The sequence below is a fragment of the Vanacampus margaritifer genome, chromosome 4 (genome assembly GCF_051991255.1).
Source record: "Vanacampus margaritifer isolate UIUO_Vmar chromosome 4, RoL_Vmar_1.0, whole genome shotgun sequence".
NCBI classification, from domain to species: Eukaryota; Metazoa; Chordata; class Actinopteri; order Syngnathiformes; family Syngnathidae; genus Vanacampus; species Vanacampus margaritifer.
In genome coordinates, this window is record NC_135435.1 from 16,974,770 (window position 1) to 16,997,169 (window position 22,400).

Genomic DNA, 22,400 nt, shown 5'->3' on the forward strand with positions numbered 1-22,400 from the left:
CGCGCTGGAGGAGCTGCATACTTTGACAGCCCTGCCAAGGCAGTCTTAATTACCTCTTGTGGCTCGTAGTGGCCCAGAGCCCAGCTAAGATACTTGCTATTGATGTTTCTCTCTTGCTGCACCTCTCGCTAACCCTGGCTCATCTCAGCCCTTATCTCTTGCCACCCAGCTCCCTTTGCCTTCCCCGTGGCAAGACCGAATGAGAGGCATCATGTTTGTGCTGCATTCGGATTTCCCGCCTTACAGTGGGTCGGTGCAGACGCATGTGTAAACAACCAGTGGGCAGGAAAACTGTGTAAGGTTGTGTTAGACTGAAAGTGTCTGTTCTCCTGCAGAAAGCCCAACTCTGTTCACCTCCATAAAGCTGTCTTTCTTTCCCAACATATGGGCTGCAGTGAGGATGGCTCGGTAGCAATGTGACCATTCACCATCTTGTTTATCTAAGAAAGCATGCTGTCGAGATGTTTCTTTTTCCAAAGTTTCCTTCGAGTCCCATCAGGATGGTTTACAAATGTGCATTTTCTCAATGCATTTATTTATTCCCCAACGACTTGGCTCATATCGACCGGGTTGAGTGCAGAGGATGCCAACATGATTTAAAATAAGTATATTCATTATTCATGTTTTATTACCATGCAGAGTTTTTCTTGATGAACCTAAGGGGAAAAAAAATATGATTCTACAAAATCAGAAGTGCATGTCATACTTATTTTTAGTTGACAGTAAACTGGCTCAACACTTCATTTTCTCACAGCTCTATAAACATCAAGCCCAATTGGTAGACAAGTTCATTTTTACATTGGTAAACTGCATTATTAATGGTTGGCAAACAACATAGACCATAGCCTAAATAGTCAAGTATTTTTATAATAAGTGTTGGATTTAGAATGTGTATGATGAGCTTTCAGGGGATAGTAGAGATAAGACATGACAAGTTTAACCACAAAAGCTGACAGGCGTCATTTTGACTAAAATAGAGCCACACCAACGACTATCACATCGTTCAATGTTGCAATTGCTAACCCTGCAAAACCAACTCCTATGCAAAACCCATTGAAAGTAACGGTTTTATGTCAGAAACCGACGAGTGCTATTTCATTTTACAGCACCGCCTGCGTTTAAGCCAATCACTAGCCCATACGTATTTACTTTGTTACATATCCATCACTCATCACATACTGTACATCCTCAAACAAGTATGCTCCCATGATTTCTCATTGACTTGCAGCTAATTAGATTGTGCTGGAATGTGAGCATAAAATATGATAAATGTGTAACACAGAGAGAGATGATGTCATAAAACTCACAGTAAGATTGCTGTTGATGACTGTGTTCAGTTCATTGATTCTACGGGGAAGCCTTTGCTGATGTTGGTCCCGATCAAGTAGCTCAACAGATTTTGAGGATAGCAACAACAAAGACTGCACAAATCAGTGTACGGTTTAGGATGAACAATTTAAGGATTAGTTCAAGACTAGTTCTAGTTTTTCAATAAAAAGTTTGCCATTTTTAGAATTTAAAAGAAAATGAAATGGTACATTACTAGCTAGCATTAACCTGGAAACCAAAAATAAGATTTTTTTTAAAAGACATTGGCAAAGTGGCGAGGAACATCTGCCAACACTTATGAATTCTACAAATTATTATTATTTTTTTCCCCCTGTTAAACCAATATGTACATTTGTGTCACAATGCAACTTGACAGACGTCATTTTTATTTTTTATTCATGACTTCCCATGTGGCTCTTCACAGAAAACTTAAATGAATGTTGTGGAGCTCAAGGAATGACCAAAGCATCAAGCAGCATTTCTGACATGTTCTCTTATAACTGCACATTTGTCCACTCCAAATATCTTTTCACTGTAATCTAGCTGCAAACGCAATTTGGAATACATTTGTATGACAGTAGCCATTCCAAAGCAGATCTGTGGAACTAAATCTCAGTTATGGTTTTGCGCAGTGATAATGGTGGTGCCAGTTGCGGATATGAATACTGATCTTGTTCTAGGCCTTGGGACCACATATAACTTTGATGTAACGCAAGTTTGCCTCACTATTTAGACCTTGCCGTGGGCTACTTGTTGTACGGTAATCAAAACATGACTTCTGTGAAGTGTGTCTTTGTTAATCGTGTCCCTTTATTAATGCCACTTTGTCAGGTGCATCCTGATTTATTACACACTGTAAAAGATTTATATTTGATGGATGCTTGTTACTTATCATGTGGCGTTGTGCTCTGTTCCTCTGACAGATCAGTAGTGTGATAATGTCCAGTTTGGGATACTGGTACTGTGTGCATAGTATTCTCATCTGGAGAAAGTAAATATCCTCTTTTCTCAATCAGATTCCTAAACCAAGAAATGAATCCCTCTCTCTGATCACATTTGTATTCCATGAAACCATCTATCAGGCTCGTGTCTGTAATGAATGTGTCAAAGGCAGAGCTCGAAAAGGTTTGCTTGAATGCTTATCATTTATCTCCTTCTCATCAGCAACATCCCAAGCATGTATTCTGCACGACCGCAGCAGTACCCCAGCAGAATGGATTTCAGGAAGTGCTAAGATAAAATGTTTTGGAAAATTGCCAAGATGATGTGTGTGGGTTTACTCTTCTATCTTTTTTTTTTTTGCTTTGTGTGTTTTACCATCCTGCCTCCCTCCCTCCATGTAACGCATACAAAAGTAATTGCCCGTGACACTCAAACGTTAGCACATTGGCTATGTTAAATGACTAATGTCCACTCCCTTAGCTCGCATAATGCAAATAAATACATTTAATTATAGTCTGGGAAAATGTTATGATTTGTGATCATTTTAACCTGAATGCTGCACTTTTTCTGATTTGTGTGCCAGGTCAGCAAGTATGCCTAATTTTGGCTGGATGAAATTTTGCTTGTATAGTAGTTTCTCTTCTGCCCTGCCTGATTTGGCACATCGACTCGGGCTTCCTGTTCGGAGCTGGTTAAACCGCAAACAGGGTCTGCAATATGTTGAAGGGCATAAGGAGTATGTATCCATCTGGCCAACAAGGGGAATGCACCTGGCTGGAATGTGCTGATCAGCCAGTTTTTCGGACCTCAAGCTAGATACATTACAACAGAGGCTTTGGAATAATGAAAGACACTGTGTTAAAATGGGAAATGGCTTCACAAAAATCCATCTCACATGTAGAGGATATGTTTTTTTGCCTTTCATTTGATGGATTTTGTGCACACCTCTCCAAGGTTAACAATTCCTGCGGGTTGTAAATAATGTATAGTGCATTCACACAGTGGCATTTATGTTTTTTTCTTTTTCTTTTGACAAATATGAATTTAGGTTTGTTTGAAGAAATCAAAGCCAGAAACATTTCTTCATACATTTGTTTGTCTCTATGTGCCGTTTTTAACACATTTACAGCACAATATCTCACACACAACATTATTAGCCAAGTGCATTACTTGGCCCTGTAAGTGTACAATAAAATGCTATATTTTTCGGTGAATGATAAATTCTCAACTCCCCCTTCTTTTTCTAGGCATGGAACGCGTTGTGCAGGAGAGGTGGCGGCAGTAGCCAACAATGGCATCTGCGGAGTTGGTGTGGCTTACAATGCCAAGATTGGAGGTATGTTATCTGGAAAACGTTACGTTACTTGCTTTTGATCAACCCAAGCAAGTAATGACAGCCTTGCATTATCAACATAATGGTTTCAACAGAGTGATGATAACTGTAATTTTGTGTAATTTTTGACCTGATTGATGAATCCAAATCAGTCAGATGATTAAATTCGCAAAATAACTGCTTTATGGGGATATCAATATAAAATTATCAAGGCCTTGCTTTGTTAATTTCATGGCGTTCATTGTGATGCATTGTGTTTTCCACTCCCAGTGTATTGATTATCGTTGTTGGTAAAATGTCAACAATTATATTGTCATGAGTTATTCTGTGATTCCCACAGCTAGTTTGTATCCAATTTAATGAAACTGGGTCATCAAATAATGGAAATATTGTAAAGATGTCCTACCTAAAAAGAAAAGTGTCATTTGATTTGAAGTGAACAGACATGGCAGTGCTGTTGTCTCTAACTAACAACAGAGGGGCTTTGGAGATTTTTGATGCCACATCACAGACTTGGGTCGACGTCTAGTCAACAGAAAACACATTTGCACAATGTTGCTAATACCCTGCTTTGATGTTTACAACACAACCACAATTAGAACAAGGCCTGGCTGCTTGAAACACTTTTTATAATTGATGTATGCTCTGGAATGACAGACACAGTGTTGAAAGTTAATAGATGTGTGTGCTGAGTTTTTCCGTTTCCCCCAACATTTAACAATTGTTTTTATAAATGATTACAATTTTTATGTTGATTTAACCGTAATTTAGTTTTTACATTCGCTCTGACAGTCCTATTCTGTAGGTAGTTTGAAACACTTTCTTCATATTCAAAGCCAATTAGTTAGGTGATTGAAGAGTAGATCATGAGAAAATTTCTATGTGGCATAAAGTAAGATCACCCCCCCCCCCCTTTTTTTTAAAGGTACCCTTAGCAGTTAAGTGTTTTCTCAGATCTGATTGAAATTAGTTTAACACTGTTAAAACTGTTGAAGCAGCAGTGATGAATTGGTTCTAGATAGGTTTTTGCGGCCTTCCTCAGTGATATTTTCCTGGAACTTGATTTTCATATTTTCCCCCCTTTTAATTAAATAAAAATGGAGCAATGTTAAGATGGTTTACTTGTGATAAATTAGTCAGTAGACTCTAATGCATGTGTTTACAGGATGTTTTCAATTGCCTCTAATTTGGCTTCTCCAGATGTAAAGTTTATTCTTTAAGCAGCAGGCTGCAGCAGCTTTTATCCCAGTGCCGGTTCTCTCTTTTCATCTTTGCTGATCTCTCCTACAAGCCACTTCCAGCTGTCGTGTCAAATTTGGACCCCCTCACTAAAAAACGCCGTCCCGCTCATCTTTTATGATCATTCTAGGTGCCTTGTGGGAATATCGCATACACTCTCATTAAGATAAAAGGTGTGCTGTGTGTGGGCTCATAGGTGGAGCAGCCTTCACAAGCGTATCAGCTGTGAAGTCTTGTTTCAAACAACCAATTTAGAACTAGTTGAAACAAAACACATACAGGTACAAGTTCACTTTTGCCAGCCATTATACCTTGCAGACTCTTAAGTCAACTGAGAGAAATACAGTCTCAGTGGTCTGGAATTCTGTCTTAACTTTCAAAGTTGTTCTTGGCACTAAAGAATGCATTCCTAGCGCTATAAAAATGTTTCAAAATAAACCTTTTTAGAATCTAACATATTATTGCGAGGTTTGGGGTCCAAGTATGAAATTTGTCCTGGCACGGGCTACAGTGGCATGCCACACATTCACTGAACATTTAAGTGCTGAATGCATACACTGTTCTAAAATCTTGAAAGTCCAATTATAGACAAATAATGTTATTAGGGAAAAAAGAAAGAAAAGCTGGGATAGCAATTTGACGTAATTTATAACAGGAGGGCACATTTACCTGTTTCTAATTTTCCAGATGATGAGACATACCCTGTAAAGCCCTAATCAACAAAGTGTTTGTCGACATGCACACATTGAACCATAATGTGTGTGTCTAGGGTATATTCCTGGCTATCTTGCTTATTTATGACCTTGTGGAGGTTTGGGGATACTTTGAAGCTCCTCTGTGAATTATAAAAACCCTTGCACAGAAGTTGACGCTACCACAGAAATGCTGCTACAAAGTCCTATTTGATGCTTTTGCAGGACGGCTTAGTGATAGTGTTTGCTTTCTTGGAATAGAGCAGCATATTGTCGAGGGGAAATTATGCAATGCACCAAATGTGTTTTGGAACATGTGTTCTGGAATTGTATTTCATTTGTTACTACTAACAGAGTCTCGTAGGAATGTCACTGAAACAAAAAGTAAGGCGCAAGAGAAGAATGTAAACATTAGCACTTAGGACACAGAAGTCATTGTCTGCATGCCTTTTCTGTAGTCATTTGTTTGATCTATGCTTATTTTTCTCCTGTTTCAATCAAAATATTTTTGTATCTCATTTATTCATGTGTCATTTGATACACTTTGATATATGCGCACTCATGAAGATTCCTTTCATCTTTCTGTTAGAATATTCTGTTTTAGAAATTGAGTTGAAGCTCCAATGCAGCTGAACTTGTTCTTTCTGAACCATTTCGAGCACAGCAGCAATTTATTTGTTTTTTTATGTTGGTGGTGAGGTCATCTATGTTTAAAAAAAAAAAAAAAAAGATGAAACATCAGTTTCAATCTCACAAGACGGATTGCTCAGATGGTACATATACCCAAAAGGCACACAATGAACTGCACTAGAATTATGCAAATAAGCAACTCCACAGTAATGCTGCTGTGTGCCTTACTGCCTTTGAGTTACACCTCCCCTAAAATAGGAAGTACAATGGAGTGCTTGGGCCGCATATTGGAAGTAAACGCACAACAAAATTAAAACACCATTGACTTGACCTGCTATATACAGTCAATATAAACTTTATGCACCCCATTCAAATGTCAGTTTTTTGTGATAGAAAAATTAAATCAAGACGATTAATCTATAAAGTTTTTCCCTGTACAATTTATTTGTTTTTTTCCCCTTGCAAGGATAAACAAGCATAAACTAAGAATGTGGCTGCACAAGGGTGCACACATTCTTATAACTAAGGACGTGGCTGTGCTCAGAGTCAACAAATAATATTCAAACTCATTAAATGGAAGTAGTAAGCCAGCCCTGCTACCATTTCAAAGTCCCTCTGAATAAAGTAAAAGTTTGAGCGGGCTTTTCATGACATTTTCTTGCTTTCTAGCAGAAGCGTGACGGTTATGTCCTAACACCGACTGTTATTTGGAACTGTTCATAATTCCCTCCACTTTGACTAAAAAGCTGCAGTACCAGCTAAACAAAAGCAGCCCCAAATAATGAACCTGACACACCATGCTTCACTGTAGGTGTTTGTTTGGTGATGAGCAATGTTTGGGCCAACATTTTCCCACCTGCTTTTGGGAGATTTCAAGTGTGTTTTTGCAAAATGTAGCTTGGATGTTTTTCTTTGTAAGATGAGGCTTCCGTCTCACCATCTTACCCATAAACTAGACATGAAGAAGATGAGTGATTGTTGTGACATGTACTGAACAGCCAGTCCTTTCCATAAACTCCTCTTGGTAGCCTCCTTTACCAGTTTTAATCTTGTCTTTTCGTCAAAATTGGAGAGACATCCAGTGATAACAATCTTCAGTGATCCATGTTATGTTTAATGCCTTGACTGATTCCCATTTAATACGAGTTGGAGTGTGATTGGTTAGTTCTGACCACAGGCGCATATTTATAAGAGGGTGTGCACACTTTTGAAGCATTATGTCAGTCGTTTATTTTTACTAAGCCTGAAAGTCCCCCCAGAGTTCTATAGCTTAATAGGTCACATTAACAGTGGACAAAGTTTTGAAATGATTGACTTTGATGTAAGTTTCACTATAACAATCTTGTAGCAATTCAAATGATGAAATTAAAAAAGTAGATGTGATAGCTCATTAAAATGCTCTTGTGATGTGACAACCCATTACATAAAATGATGATTATAAACCGAGCATAACAAAGTTTCAAAGTAAGCTTATTGTACTTGTGTGTTTTAACACTAATGCAGGCGTGCGCATGCTGGATGGCGAGGTGACAGATATGGTGGAGGCCCAGTCTCTCAGCCTGAACCCCCAACACATTGACATCTACAGCGCCAGCTGGGGCCCAGAGGATGATGGCAAAACTGTGGATGGGCCTGCCAAACTTGCTAAAGAGGCCTTTCTGCGTGGAGTTACTGAGGTGCGTACTGTATATGTGGGTGGGTGAGTCGGTGCGGGGGTTGTCATTTGTATGAGAGAAATTATTTACTGCTTGTGTGTGGCTTCCTTTCAACAGTGTGTAATTGAACTGTTCAAGCATGAGAGGACAAAAGTGGAAGGAACAAAGCGGTGTTTGACCCTGACAATTATGAACGGAAGGGAATGTGCTCTGAAAGCCACCAGTCAGGAAAATGATGAAAATTAAATGTGAACGGAAGGAAATTCTATTTGAACTGATGAGGAAATGTTGCATGAAAGTTTATTTTAAAGTCATTGATTAAACTTAACCAAATTTAACCTCTTTTTACCTCGGAACTCTCATAGCAAGTGCATATTGATTTTTAAGGTGCCTTTGCATCATCATTTGATTTTCCCCACTGATTTATGCATAATATTGTCAAAATTAGTCTGTGACCTATTTTAAGTGCGATGCCTATGCATGACCAATGAAAATAGCTAGGAAAAAAGGCATGCTGCTCATTTCCAACCGAAATTATCCTGCAAACCCAAACTAAGGACATAAAACACTATATGTTAAAATGCTGCCAAACATGTATTTTAAACAAATGGATACCGTGTTAGATCTTGGGATAAAAGACTTAATTTGAGTCTTTCCAGATAAAGCAACAAATCAAGAAGACTTGTGATTTGCAGTTGGTGTATGTCTTCTTGTAAACAGGCCTGCACTTGGTAGCCCCTCTTGTTTTATTGCATTGGATTGTGTCATGTAAAAAGAGATTGATAAGCCAACAGATCCTTCCCCAGGCGCTCACATATGCACGCCATGCATAAATGCATCCAAGCAACTACACACAGGCTCGTTATGAACTGCAGGATTCGAGGCATAAAACTGATTTGGGACTGCTGACACAGACTACTTTGATGATTGCTGCAGTGACTGCGCTGTCAGTTGGCAGTGGGGTGGCACATGTACAGGTTGGATCAATGCACTGAAATGGTGCCACTCAATACCATAAAGCTGAATTATTGCACTTGACTGAGAGTTTGGATGGTATACTGCAGTAACCGGTCTATCTTGCGTGTCGCTTGATATTAGATGCTTTTAATTTCCTCCTTGATCTTTAAATTTTAATTTCTGTCTTTTTCTTGAATGTCTTTTCCATCCTTCAGGGTCGTGGAGGTTTGGGCTCAATCTTTGTGTGGGCATCTGGCAACGGTGGGAGAGATAAGGACAGCTGTAACTGTGATGGCTACACCAACAGCATCTACACTCTATCCATCAGCAGCTCCACACAGAATGGCTTTGTCCCCTGGTACAGCGAGGCTTGCTCCTCAACCCTCGCGACCACCTACAGCTCGGGCAACCTCAACGAGAAGCAAATAGTAAGTTTTGGTTACCAAACTGCAATCAGAAACTCTTGGCTTCCAAACTCTACGTCCGATAAATCCTATCACAGATGTTGCCATCCCTTGTTAATTTCGTAGTCATTTTGGCCCATTCATCCAGGCAATATCACAATTTTTTTTTTACGACAACAATTTGTAAATCTCTAAATGTAGGCCACCCCCCCCCCCCCCCCAACCTTTAAGGTAGACTGTATGGCTATGTGCTTAATTTTAAATAGTGATGGGTTTCATTATTAATACACAATCATTATTGATGGTGGCATGTGTGACTATGGTGCCCCCCCATTAAGTGTACGTACAGTGCGTGATTCCACATTTAACCCTGGAGAACCCTCAAGGTCAAATTTGGCCCCTATAAATTCTGCTACTCAAATAACAAAGACCTTTTTTTTTTTTTTTTTTGCAAATTTAACTTCAAAAGTCCAGAGGGCCACTTCTGACCCCTGCATGGGGCCATCTAGTGGATGAATATTGCACTTACATGAGCCAGAGTGGTGGTGACAAGATGGCTGGCAACATGCTGTTTTGTTGAGCTGGAAATCAATCCAAACAAAACCATCTTCTCAGCAAACCATCAGATGGTAAAATTGTGTTTTTTTTTGTTAATCTATTTCATATCATGTTGCAGAATGCCTAAGAGTATGTTTTATAATATATATTTTTTGATAAATTAGCAACTCTGAGCTAGTTCAAAAAACAAGGGTTAAAATTGAAAAAACATATATTTTGGTGTTCAGTGAACCTATAGCAGTCATTTAATGTATAATTCATAATTTTCCAAAGAAGAAAAGGGTTCTTGGGTTTTCCAGGGTTAAACCGCTATTGAGAATGTCTTCTTTGTGTCTTATGATTAGCTCTAAATATCAGTAAATGCATGATGGGGAAACTGTTGGCTGTTGTGTTTTAAACACATGATTATAGCATGACTTGCAGAGTCATGTTCGAAGACAAGCAAGAAGAACCCGGTTTTGCGCAATAATTGCTTGTTGATTAACTTGAAAGGCAGCATTGTGGTCTGTAGCTTTATGACTTCCTGATCCTCTACCTGATCTGCCCTCTTCTTTTTTCATCCATTAATTCACTTTTGGTCCATTAAAATGATTATGAATATTGTAAGCTGCTGGAAGTCCTCCTGGTAAGCTTGCTGCTTAACATTCATGTCACAAACATGGAATCATTTAGGTCTACATTCGAGCAGTCATATTCGCTGGGTGGGCCAGTCGCATCCCTTACACATGTGGCTTTGATTTTATGTTGTACTTGTTGCCGAGCTGACTGTATTTCCCCCCCACTATTATTCAGCTGGGTCGCATTGGGCCGCGTCGCTTGGTATGCGTGATTTCCGCGGAGCTTCTCTCATTTTAGCTTCCTGACCTGCATCCTTTCGGAGATTGCTTGCTTCTTGCCTCATATTACTGCATATTTTGTAAATCACACCAGCAGCTGCCCTGTGCAACCAACCAAGGCCCTTTGCTGTTGGACATAAAGTAGGTATGCTGCAACTGTTGAATCTGAAAAGACACCTCCTGGGCCGAGGTAGAAGGAAAAGGAATGATTTCACCATCTGACTCCCCTCCTGGACAAGGGATCCATTTTCACAATTTCCCACATCTTTAACATTTCAACTGTTCACTTCCAGCAGATACATTTACATGATAATAAGATAATAAGTGGCAATTGGAGCGTCAGAAAGATTGGCCCTAGCAGGCTCATGTAAGCTAACGGAATTATTTTTTCCTTTTCAGATCACGACAGATCTTAAGGCTAAATGCACAGACTCCCACACGGGGACCTCTGCATCCGCCCCATTGGCTGCTGGAATCATCGCTCTGGCTCTTGAGGCAAAGTAAGTGCTAATCAGTCATTTCCAAAATCCCACTTCGCCCGCAGCTTTGTCCTAAGATTCATCTTCTAAAAATGTCCGCTGATCTAAATATACACTGTATACTTGGCACTTTTTTCTGCTGAACATGACATTCTAAGCAGATTGAGGAGTCACAATAATTCAAAGGTGCAACTTTGCAGGATGATTGCGGACAGTCGTTGCCCACGATGTAGCGTCTTCAGTCATCTGGCTGGAAACTGTTGAGAATGTCAACCTCACTGTGTGTCTGCACATGTGCTTGTGTTTGCATTTTTTTCCAGTAAAAATTTGACCTGGAGAGACATGCAACATCTGGTTGTGCGAACTTCTCACCCTGCCCACCTGGCCACCAATGACTGGAATACCAACGGGGTTGGACGCAAAGGTACACAACTCAAGTTCACGCCTTCTGTGTGGCGTCATGTCCTTCGCGCACAATATTATATTCTGCATCCACTGCTGAAGCTAAATTAAAATTAGAGATCAAACAACTCCATTTCTTGAAGTGGCATGCATTCCAAAGCCTGAGTTGAAAATGTTTCTTTCAGAAGGCCAGCTGTCATATCTTGTCTGTCTCTTTTTCTCTCTCATTTCCTGCAGTTAGCCATTCATACGGATATGGCCTGCTTGATGCCAGTGCAATCGTAGCACTGGCAAGGACATGGACCAACATGGGACCACAACGAAAATGTGTGATCACCATGCTCTTGGAGCCAAAGTTTGTGCAACACACACTGCTCATTGTATTTCAAAGCAAACGATAATCCTCTCCATATTCAATTATTTAGAGCAGTTTACGCCCTAGGTTAATGTTGTCAAGCTACATATCACAGCGGCAGAAACTATACTGAAGAATTGTTGATATATTTTGCCTCTCTACATCTTTTGAGCAATGTTAGTTTGAATTCAGAGGCAGATGAACTACAGAAGGTACGATCTTTTGCATCAATTGCTTGTTTTTGTCCACATCAGCAATGTCTGTCAAACTTAAGTTTCCAAAGCAAGTTTTGGAGAAGTCCCACTGCGAGGAAGAAAACAAAACTGGTATACATTTTTTCCCCCTTGGCTATTTCATATGCAGTACTGTAAACAGTCTGACATATCACCCAGCCATCATGCACTTGTTGCGGTTTGGCTGTGTGGGTGCGAGCGGTCAGGGCAGGTGATTTGACGTTAGCGTAATCCTGACTGATTTAAACCAAGGGAGCTGTTAGGGATTCAGTCGCTCTCAATCTGTCAAAATTAGAGCAACAGAATGCACATCAGACAGTTTATAGCTGGCAGTATTCTTAACATTTGACCCTGTATAATAATCTACAGTATCGCACATGCACTACATGTATTCAATGTCTCCTTTGCATCTTCTGATAATTTCACTTCCTTGGACATGTAGAAGCTATGTGGAAGAGTAATTAATGTACGGTAACATCATTTAGTGACCAAATCAAATGCTCCTGAAATTGAAACACAGTTGTTCTACAGCAACACTTTTTTAAATCTGTCTTCTCTTCAATAAATTTGATTTGACACAAAAAAAAACTTATAAGTGTCAATTGGAAGGAGGATGAAAAAAAAAAAGGTGCATGACTTTATACAGAACACACGGTCGCTACAGGTGGTGAAACGCTAATCCTCTCCAATGTTACAAACCCGTTGCCCCTTGCAGACTATCACACTGGTGAGGAGTTAAGTAGCCTTCTTATCCCAGGCTCAGGGGGAAGCCTGTAATGGTTCTGTTTGCATGCTGAACTGGTAAGCTACATCAAATGGCACACCTCTGACTTCACCTTTTGACAGAAACATTGGCGGCCATTTATCAGTTAACAAGAGCGTGGATGCCTGCTTGGGGAGCGACAGTCACGTGACCTCACTGGAGCACGTCCAAGCTCGACTCACCCTGTCCTACAACCGGAGGGGCAACCTGGCTATCCACCTCATTAGTCCTGCCGGCACGCGCTCCACACTGCTCCACCCCAGGTACAAACACACAGCTGCACGTACGCACCAAGACAAACTGGTCACTTCAGTCTGTTTACACGCCCGTGATGATTTCCTGCAGGCCTCATGACTACTCATCAGAGGGTTTTAATGACTGGGCGTTCATGACCACCCACTCCTGGGATGAGAACCCCTCTGGGAAGTGGATGCTGGAGATTGAGAATGTAGCAGGGGCCAGTGACTATGGTAACACCTCTTTGCAAGATGTGATGGCTTGTTTGTGTTTTCATACAACTTGATGTTGGTATTGTTCAAAACAGTACTTGAAATTAGTGAAAGATCGATGTTTTTTTTTCAAGGCCGATACCGATTACTAGTAGTCAAGTAGACTGATAACCGATATTTCAAGCAGATATCCATTTGCAGTAAAAGAAAATGTGAGTGTCAAAATAAAAAAATACTTTTTCTTTTTCTTTTAGGAATATAAAGAATTGACAAATTTGTTTAAAAAAATTAAGACAAAAATTTTAGGGAACTTACAGGCTCATCAGCATGTGTTAAGCTAAATTAAAAACTAAGCAAGTAAATAGTTCCCTAAAGTTTTCTACTGTAAATAAAGTTTTCCGAAATGTCATCTTTTTTCTTAATTGATTTTTTTATTTTTAAAAATAAAAATTGTAGGGCGTTCTCAGTGTCATTCAGCATAATTTGTTTTATAAAGTGGAAATTTAAATAAATAATTCCCTGAATCTCACTGAGTGACAAATACATGCGAATTTAGCTAATTGGGTATTTTGTCAGGGTTCGTAAAAGGTTTCAAAAGATCTTTGCAGAAAGTGAAGAATTGTCTGAATATGTTCAAAATGTCTTTGCGACAAATAAAAACTGTCTGTGAACATCTTACAAATCCTGCTGGAAACCCTAAATTCACTACGTTCACAAGCATTCACCACTCAGTGAGATACCAGCTTTACCGGCTTTCAGATTCTTTTTTTTTATTATTATTATTTTTATCGTCTTTCAGATTCGTAAAAAGGCAGATGCCAATATTTGTCATTTTGACAAATATCTGTATCTGCCTTTTTACGAATAATCGGCCCGGCTGATAATCGGTGTATCCCTACTTGAAGTCCCAACATGAAACAAACAATTACACTGTATAAATATGTCAATTACAACTTGTAATTTAACTCCTAAACTCAACCTCAATATTTTTTAGATGCATTGAGTTAGTGAAATAAGCATTGCTTGTTATGTGTAACAATCAATTTATCACATGAAGCTGATTCAGTCCTTCTCCAACATTGTATTCAGACGCAAAAAAAACAACTAAACTAAACAGAACAGAGAACAAATTTGAAATCACTCAGCTTTATCCTCAGTCAGGAGACTTTCAGTCAAGATGAACCTCTCAAGAGCCCCCACACTTCTCTTACGCTCACAAAATACTCTTATTAGACACAAAGGGACATCCAGTTGTCTTAAAATTGCTGCTCTTTTCAAAGTGTCATTTCCTGTCACTTCATGGCAAAAATGTGAGAGTCTTCTAAAGAATATGCTTGAACAAAATCTACCCTCGGGAGCTTGAGCCTCTTTGACTGACAGGCCTACTTTTTCTATGAACACTTTTTTTCCCTCTTATATAAATATATATATATAAATATCTCCTGGCTCATCTCTCTTCTCAGGCACTCTAACCCAGTTCATCCTGGTGCTATATGGCACCGGCTCCCCTGATGATTCTCAGCCTGGAAGTGGCAACTGTAAGACGTTGGACCTCAAACAGTCATGCCTTGGTAAGATGGAGTCTCTTCCCAGTGCTGGTATAAAGACTGAGAGAAGAATGTGACAAGTGATGAAGCATGTCTGGTGATGTTTGCGCATCTTTTTCATCTTGTCAGCACAGTACATCATTTTCACCCACTTGTCTTCGATTAACACTTATTTATATACAGTAGCACCTTTTATGCTTAAAAAAATCAAAACAGTGTTTAACAGATCTCATAATACAAGACACAAATCCCTCCCACCTGACTGTAATCGCCGATTCACATTCCTTCAGCCACCCCACACCCACTGTCCCATGTGTGCAAGTAGTTAGAGTGTAAAAAGATGATTCAAATGCATGACATGACTGAGAACCGACAGAGTCACATGGGGCCTCCCCGCCCCAGGCAGACAGAGAAGTCAGGACTACAGCCACAAACTATTGCTGATAGCTTCAAGCAATTGGTCTGATTATTCTAATCAAGTCCATATTGCTGTCTCATAGCCAATCGGAAAATCACCGTAGAGAGGTCTAACAGAAAACCAGCTACTTCTGACACAGTGACAGTCTGGCCCCTACAGGCAGACATTGGTAATGACATAATGACAGGTGGCCCAATCAGGTCAACCGATTTTCATTGTTGTATTTGTGTTCAGGTCTGATTGTAGTTGTCTCAGCCATATTTTTACCTGTTGTAAATTTCATTTATTTTATTTTAAGGATTATTGTACTTCTGTCTGCATTTCCAATCAATGCTTATCTATTCAGGGTCTTAGGTTGAGCTAACCTCAGGCAAATGGCAGGCTACACCCTGGACTGGTCGCCAATCAATCACAGGGCACGTATAGAGACAGACATCCTTTCACACACGTAGGAATTGAGCCTACGCTGGTCGCACAGAAGTGTTCACACACAATCTAATGATCAAGAGCGGTATAAAAGAAATACGCCTTTTAAGATATTGGAGTTGACTTCCAACTCCTCCCATCAGGAGTTGCTACGGTGTTGAATTTATTTGCCAGTTTTTTTTTCCTTTTTCTTTTATACCAGCGGAATGCTAGCGATGCCTGCGTGAGTTAAAAGCTTTTGATGGCGGCAGCTTAAAGATGCGACTGTGTATTGTAGATCTGCATTCTAGCGCTGTGCAATTACCACTTCAGCGTGATTCATGATGAACGCTAGAAGTGATACTGCCAACAGAGTAGTCAGGAAGGCACTTTAGTGAGCTTTGGTGGCGCTTGCGTTGTTTGAAGGTGTGTCCATAGCTTCGGCATTACACGTCTGCAGACAGCTCCTGGTGTGCACGTGGACCGCAAATGGCACATCCTTCATTCAGGCGACATTTCATTAAGAGTGGCCATGTCGAGCAAGGTAGATACGACCAATGAAAGAGAATGGGACTAGGGGTGGAAAATTCAGCACACTGGTGCACAAGCAAAGATTTTTGAGCCATATTTCTTTACATTTTAATTTAAAAAATTTGGGATACTGTACTGGCAGACTCCACATTTCACCTTGGCACCAAAAGATGAGAGGCAAAGCACTATTTTGTCTCAATGACCCTCCTCAACTCACGTCAACATGGCACCAAGATACCACAAAATGGTAACAAAGCACTACTTTTGTCTAAATTGAGCGTCACAACTCACGTCAACACTACACCGAGATAACACAAAAGGGTTGCAAAGCACTACTTTTGTCTAAATGAAGCTCCTCAACTCATATCAACTTGACACCGAGATACTACAAAATGGTGGCAAAACACTACTTTTGTCTAAATGAAGCTCCTCAACTCACATCAACATGGCACCAAGATACCACAAAATGGTAGCAAAGCACTACTTTTGTCTAAATTGAGCATCCCAACTCACGACACCAAGATAACACAAAATGGTGGCAAAATGCTACATTTGTCTAAATGAAGCTCTTCAACTCGTGTCAACATGTCACCAAGATACAAGAAAATAGTGGCAAAGCATTACTTTTGTCTAAATGAAACGTCTCAACTTGCATCATCTTAGTACGAAGCTACCACAAAATGGTGGCAAAGTACTACTTTTGTCTAAATGAAGCTCCTCAACTCACATCAACATGAGACCAAGATACCACAAAATGGTAGCAAAGCACTGCTTTTGTCTAAATTGAGCGTCCAAACTCATGTTAACATGGCACCTAGATACCACAAAATGGTGACAAAGCGCTACTTTTATCTAAATGAATATCTTCAACTCATGTTAACCTGTTACCAAGATACCAAAAAATTGTGGCAAAGAACTAATTTTGTCTAAATTGAGCTCCTCAACTCACATCATGACTCCTCAACTCACATCATGACTCCCAAGATACCACAAAATGGTGGCAAAGCACTTCTTTTGTCTAAATGAAACAGCTCAACTTGCATCAACTTAGCACCAAGATACCACAAAATGGTGACAAAGCACTTATTTTGTCTAAATGAAGCTCCTCAACTCTCCTCTACAGTTTGAGGTTATTGGTTTGACCTTGTGCACAATGCCGGACCACAATGATCATGTGTTTTCAGCTTGGTACTGTTGTTGTTGGTATTCTTTGGTTACGCTAAAGGGTCACATGACCACCATTAAATAGCTCACCCCAAATGTTGATCTGACTGAAAAGTGATTCTTGATATATTCTTGACACCTTTCTGTCAATAGTAAGTGTAATTATCTTTAGATATTTTGACACAATACTTTGATTGGAATGTTTAAATGTGTGTCAAATTCAGTGTACAGTACTCTACTCGTAGTTTATTTTGTCATCTCACATGACATGGATCCATGTCAAGTCAAATGTTTCTGGAGTTTTCCGCTTATTTGTTTTTGTGATTTTCCCTTGCAGAGTGTAACGCCGGCTACTACCTCTCCATGCAAAGCTGTGTGAAAGAATGTCCAACAGGCTACGCTGTGGGTTCGCTGCCCCTCAACTACACCGTGGGGAACAATATTTCCCCGGCCTACGTCTCCGCCTGCATGCCGTGCCTGCCGCCCTGCCTGACGTGCAGCCGGCTCAGCACTCAGGCCTGCCTGTCCTGCCCTCCTCACAGATCGCTCAATACCATCCCCGGCACCTGCGATCGCATCACCCAGTACATGCGCGAGACCCCCAGCGACTTTATGGAGGGCCAGGGGGACGCGGGTTTGCCGCCCCAGCTCACCTCCAAGTTGCCTACGACTGTGGCCATTCTCAGCTGCATGGCCATCGTGGCCGTCTTCGCCGGCGTCTTCCTCTTGCTGCAGCTGCGCTCGGGCGCCGTCATCAAGCTCCCGTCCCTGGAAACCGGCGGCGGCCTGGCGGGCAGCTTCAGCCTGGGCGGGAACAGGGTGGTGTCGTACCGCGGCATCCCGACAGTGTGGGGGGACGACGGCGCCAACACGGACTCGGAAAACGAAGAGTTTGACGTCCAAAATGAGAGGACTGCCTTTATTAAAACACAAAGTGCTCTTTAATACATTCCTTTTCCGCCCTGCTATATAAAAAAAAAACAATTAATCCTCACCACCAATTGTTGGATAATTCAGGGCTGGGGTGTCTTTGCTTTCACGTTCTTGTCTGGTTTTATCTCTCATCCCGATTTTGGCCTCCATTTCAGTGGGTTGCCATCATCCTCCGCTTAGAGGAAGTCGCTGGCCACTTGGAGCTCAGGCCAGCTCCTTGTCTAAAAAGACAGTTGCTGGTTTGCTTTTCTCCCTCCTTCCCTTTTCTATCAGTCTCTGTGCAGTCGCCGGATGAGATTGTTTTCACGTGTGGAACACAAACGTGCCAGTGTCCATGTCCTGCACGTGAGTCTTCACGTCTGTCCTACACCAGTTGCTGAAGTCTTTTACATTCAATCTGGTGCATTTTTTTGTCTCGCAAGTATCAACATCCCATATGCCTCGCTAGTTTCTTTTCCTTTTTCTGGTCACCTTTCTACGATTGTGTCACCTGTGTTGTGCGACAGCATCCTCACAGATGTCGCTACCGCAACGCGAGCCACACTTGGTTTCACACAGCTGTCGGGAATCAAGTTACGAGCCTCAAATGTTTCTAACCTTGCAGCTATCGCACATGAAAGCATCCAAGTAAAAATGTACCTGATCAAGCCCGCGGCAGCGGAGAGGCTATTACTTGTTATTCATCTCCTGAAGAATTGGACTCATTACCAATACATCAATATGTTCCCTCGGTCCGGGCATATTAGCACTACAAAGACAAATTGCACATGCGTCAAATTAGCAATGACACTAATGTACTTGTCTGTGTCATTTATTGTGAACGAGAAATATCCATCTTCTTTCTAGGGGGACATTTTTCTCCTCCATCTCACATTGCTGCTTTCTTCTTTCAAGCCGAGTTGAAGCTGCACATCATCAAATCTAAATTTAAGTGGATCACTTCTGCGAGCCCCAACAATGACTGATGCTGCGGAAACTGCCTTTTTTTTTTTGGTCATACCTTGGGGGAAGGTTGTTTTTAAGTCTTAGTTTCTTCTGTGCTGCATTTCAAATACGCATCTCATGATTGAATACGTAGCAAATCTAAATCCATTGATCGCCTTTCACTAGCGTCACTGAATTGATCCCCCCCACCCCCATCTGGCACTCAAACACTGCTGAGAGAGGTTGTCATGATGGTGATGACATGCATACAAAACCACAGCTGCTCACCCTTTATATATCTACCTCTCATCACTCAGCATGGTTTCACACACCGACGCGTGCGAAAGCAGGAAGTAGGCTGGAAATATTAAGCAGGATTGGCATTTCATTGCATTTTTTACGATGCTGTGTCAATTTATCACCTTTACAATCGGCATTCACAGGCAGGGCTTTAAATCCTGCTTTTGGAATTGGGGACGGGTCACGGGATTGACTTTTTGCCCCCGTTGGCCGGCATTTACAGACGTGTTAAATCGAAATTGCCAACTTGAAGTTGTTTGCGCTCCTTGTACTCCCATCCTCCCTCGATGGTTCTTCTTGAGGTTAAGACTTTTTGTTCTGACGCTGACAATCAATTTCCCTATTTAGAGAGCAAGAGGCAGGCACAGAAAATAAATCCATTTTAAACCTAACCACTTGTGTCGAGAAGCCCTCCCGGAAAGTCTTTTTGGGCAATGTGCAGATGCAGATGTGATTACAGAGGTGTTTGTCCCTCGTGTGGCTGCACAGGACTGATTGTGGATCTACATTAGTGCCTACTGACATTTAGGCTTTAAGTAGGATACTAATTTCAAAACGCCATTTATGTGAAGCGTCTAAAAAGCATAATGAGCTAATACGGCAACAAAATTGCTTCCCAGAACTCTTTTAGAATAACAATGTAGGATGATTTTGTCATTAGAGGTAATAGTCGAGCGTGTGCAAATGGCAAGATGTGTGTTGGTTGAGTTTGTTTTGAGTAGTTGTCTGCCTGCTCGAGTGTGCGCGTTCGAGTGCTTTAGAACTTTCTGAAGTGAGCGAGCGCCTCAAACACACTAGGAGCCGTTTCAAACGCTCGCTGCCAACTCTCAAAGAACGTCATGCCAGCGACTTGCAACATTTGGCTTAATGTAGTGCTATATTGTCTTCTGAGCATTCAAAAATGGTTAATTACCTTAAGAGTCTTTTCTCTAATTGCAATCAAATGGAGCTTGAAGCGTCTGCCGTGTTGGGTTTGAATTAAAAGAAGCAATATGTTGGCAGAACCAAAGACAATCATTTTGTCCATCTCATCTTAAGGGGAAAGTCAAGCTTAAAACATTAATTGACAATAATGTTATATGTGACCTCACTAGTCTAAACATGACATTGTGATTGATATTACATTTGTGTAATATGAGTTATGAAGCAAAATCCAGCCGTTTTTATCCGTCTCAGGTGGCAGACATTTTGCCACTTGCAGTTGACTGATGACATCACAGTTGCTCAGGGCTCAGGCAACGACCAATCACAGCTCACCTGTTTTCTGAAGCTGAGCTGTGATTGGTTGTTACCTGGGACCTGATCAACTGTGATGTCATCTTCACTCGACAGCAAGTGGCAAAATGGCCACCTTATGATAGTGATAAAAACTGCTGGATTTTGCTGCTTAAGACCTATTCCACTAATGCAATATTAATAATATCATATTTAGACGAGTGGGGCTGCATAGAACATATTATTGTCAAGAATTTTTGTGGGGGGGTTGACATTCCCTTTAAAATGTTTAACTCATTACTTGTCAATCCCTCATCAAGTCCTTTTCACTTAAGTGTTTGTGTGTGTGTGTGTGTGTGGTTGCGTCATCCGTGTCGCGACACCCTGTATTGTTGAGCTGCTGTGAAGGAAGGCGCTAGAATGTATCCCATCTTCTTAAACTTAAGGGCTGAAATCAGTTCTGCGCACATCCATCCGTGTGCGCTATGCTTGGTCAGTAAATATTAAATGCGTTGGGGGACGGCCTCACATGACCCCCGTCGACCTCCCCGTGAGGTCCCTGGCCCCTTGGCAGTACACAGTACCTTAAACGTGTGTGATCTATGAATACTGTACACGAATGACTTGGCGTACCTGGGACAAAACTCTAAATAAGGCCTATTTTTGTACTATATGAATGGTGCAGTGTAATTTTCTTGTAATTTAAAGATTGTTTGCTCTTGGTTTCTTCTTTTTATTTAATTGATGTCAACTATAGATTCTACTAAAATAAAAATCTATGCAAATTTGAATGTGTTTTACTTGATTTCACCTCCCAACTGCATGATGTCAGTGTCGAATAAGTGCAGTTCTATTAATTAAAAACACATTTGTTATAAAACAACTACACAAATATTGGCTCTGCTTATATTTTGTGGAAAATGAGCTAAACGGCAAATCTGTTCCCTGCAGTTTGCGACATGCATTATTTACCACATTCACTCCAGGGAGACTATTTGATGTATTGCTGGTGTAATTAAGACAATGACTTTACACCGACCGTGTCATAAATCCAAATAATGAAGTGAGAGTGGCTCTACGCTTGGCAATAAAGCAAACCATTGTTTTTATGCAACAATAGCTCTCAATAAAAGACTTGAGCATTTCATGCTGTTAATAAAACTATAAAAAGTGATGTTTAACTCGTTTGTAACTGCTGTTGGCCATGTTGTCAATCAACTTTTTAGAGTCAGGGCCAGGGTGCTATAATATTCTACGAATAATTAGTGGCACCTTGAGATACTTGCATCTCAAATAAGCTGTCCCTGTGAAATGAATGGAAATGCCATTAATCCGTTGAAGCCTCACAAAAATAAACAAATATTTTTGGAATATGTTTCTAACTTTAAGTAAAGATAACAATTAAATGTAGCGTAAAGAACCACACAGTTTTTGCCAAATGTTTGCTTTAATTTAATGGCTAATATGCTGCACAGTCTGGTGTGCGCGTTTTAGCCACCTGAGGGCAGTATAATAGACATACGGTGAAACCTAACATGGAGATGTAAGCTCAGTAAGCCACAGTAATATTAGTACATGATTAGGAAAAAAATACATGCCTGTGAAAATTTATATAATCTGTCTAAATGTGTTCGTCCACTCTGTTCAAAATGTTACTTAAAAGCTACTGAACGTAGAATATTCGATTTCGAATAGCTACTGCCACCT

At 40.6% G+C, this 22,400-nt stretch overlaps 1 protein-coding gene across 3 annotated transcripts in view; it reads left to right on the forward strand.

Annotated features, from left to right (window-relative positions):
• Window positions 1-21,484, forward strand: part of furina (furin (paired basic amino acid cleaving enzyme) a) — a 60,774-nt gene extending 39,290 nt beyond the window's left edge. For all 3 annotated transcript variants that reach the window (XM_077562966.1, XM_077562968.1, XM_077562967.1), the window contains exons 7-16: window positions 3,519-3,607; window positions 7,669-7,841; window positions 8,993-9,205; window positions 10,975-11,075; window positions 11,375-11,478; window positions 11,694-11,811; window positions 12,891-13,070; window positions 13,153-13,277; window positions 14,720-14,827; window positions 17,659-21,484. In XM_077562966.1, the coding sequence (XP_077419092.1) occupies window positions 3,519-3,607; window positions 7,669-7,841; window positions 8,993-9,205; window positions 10,975-11,075; window positions 11,375-11,478; window positions 11,694-11,811; window positions 12,891-13,070; window positions 13,153-13,277; window positions 14,720-14,827; window positions 17,659-18,266 (1,819 nt within the window). In that variant the 3' untranslated portion in view covers window positions 18,267-21,484. The remainder of the gene's footprint in view (window positions 1-3,518; window positions 3,608-7,668; window positions 7,842-8,992; window positions 9,206-10,974; window positions 11,076-11,374; window positions 11,479-11,693; window positions 11,812-12,890; window positions 13,071-13,152; window positions 13,278-14,719; window positions 14,828-17,658) is intronic.
• Window positions 21,485-22,400: the final 916 nt, after the last annotated feature.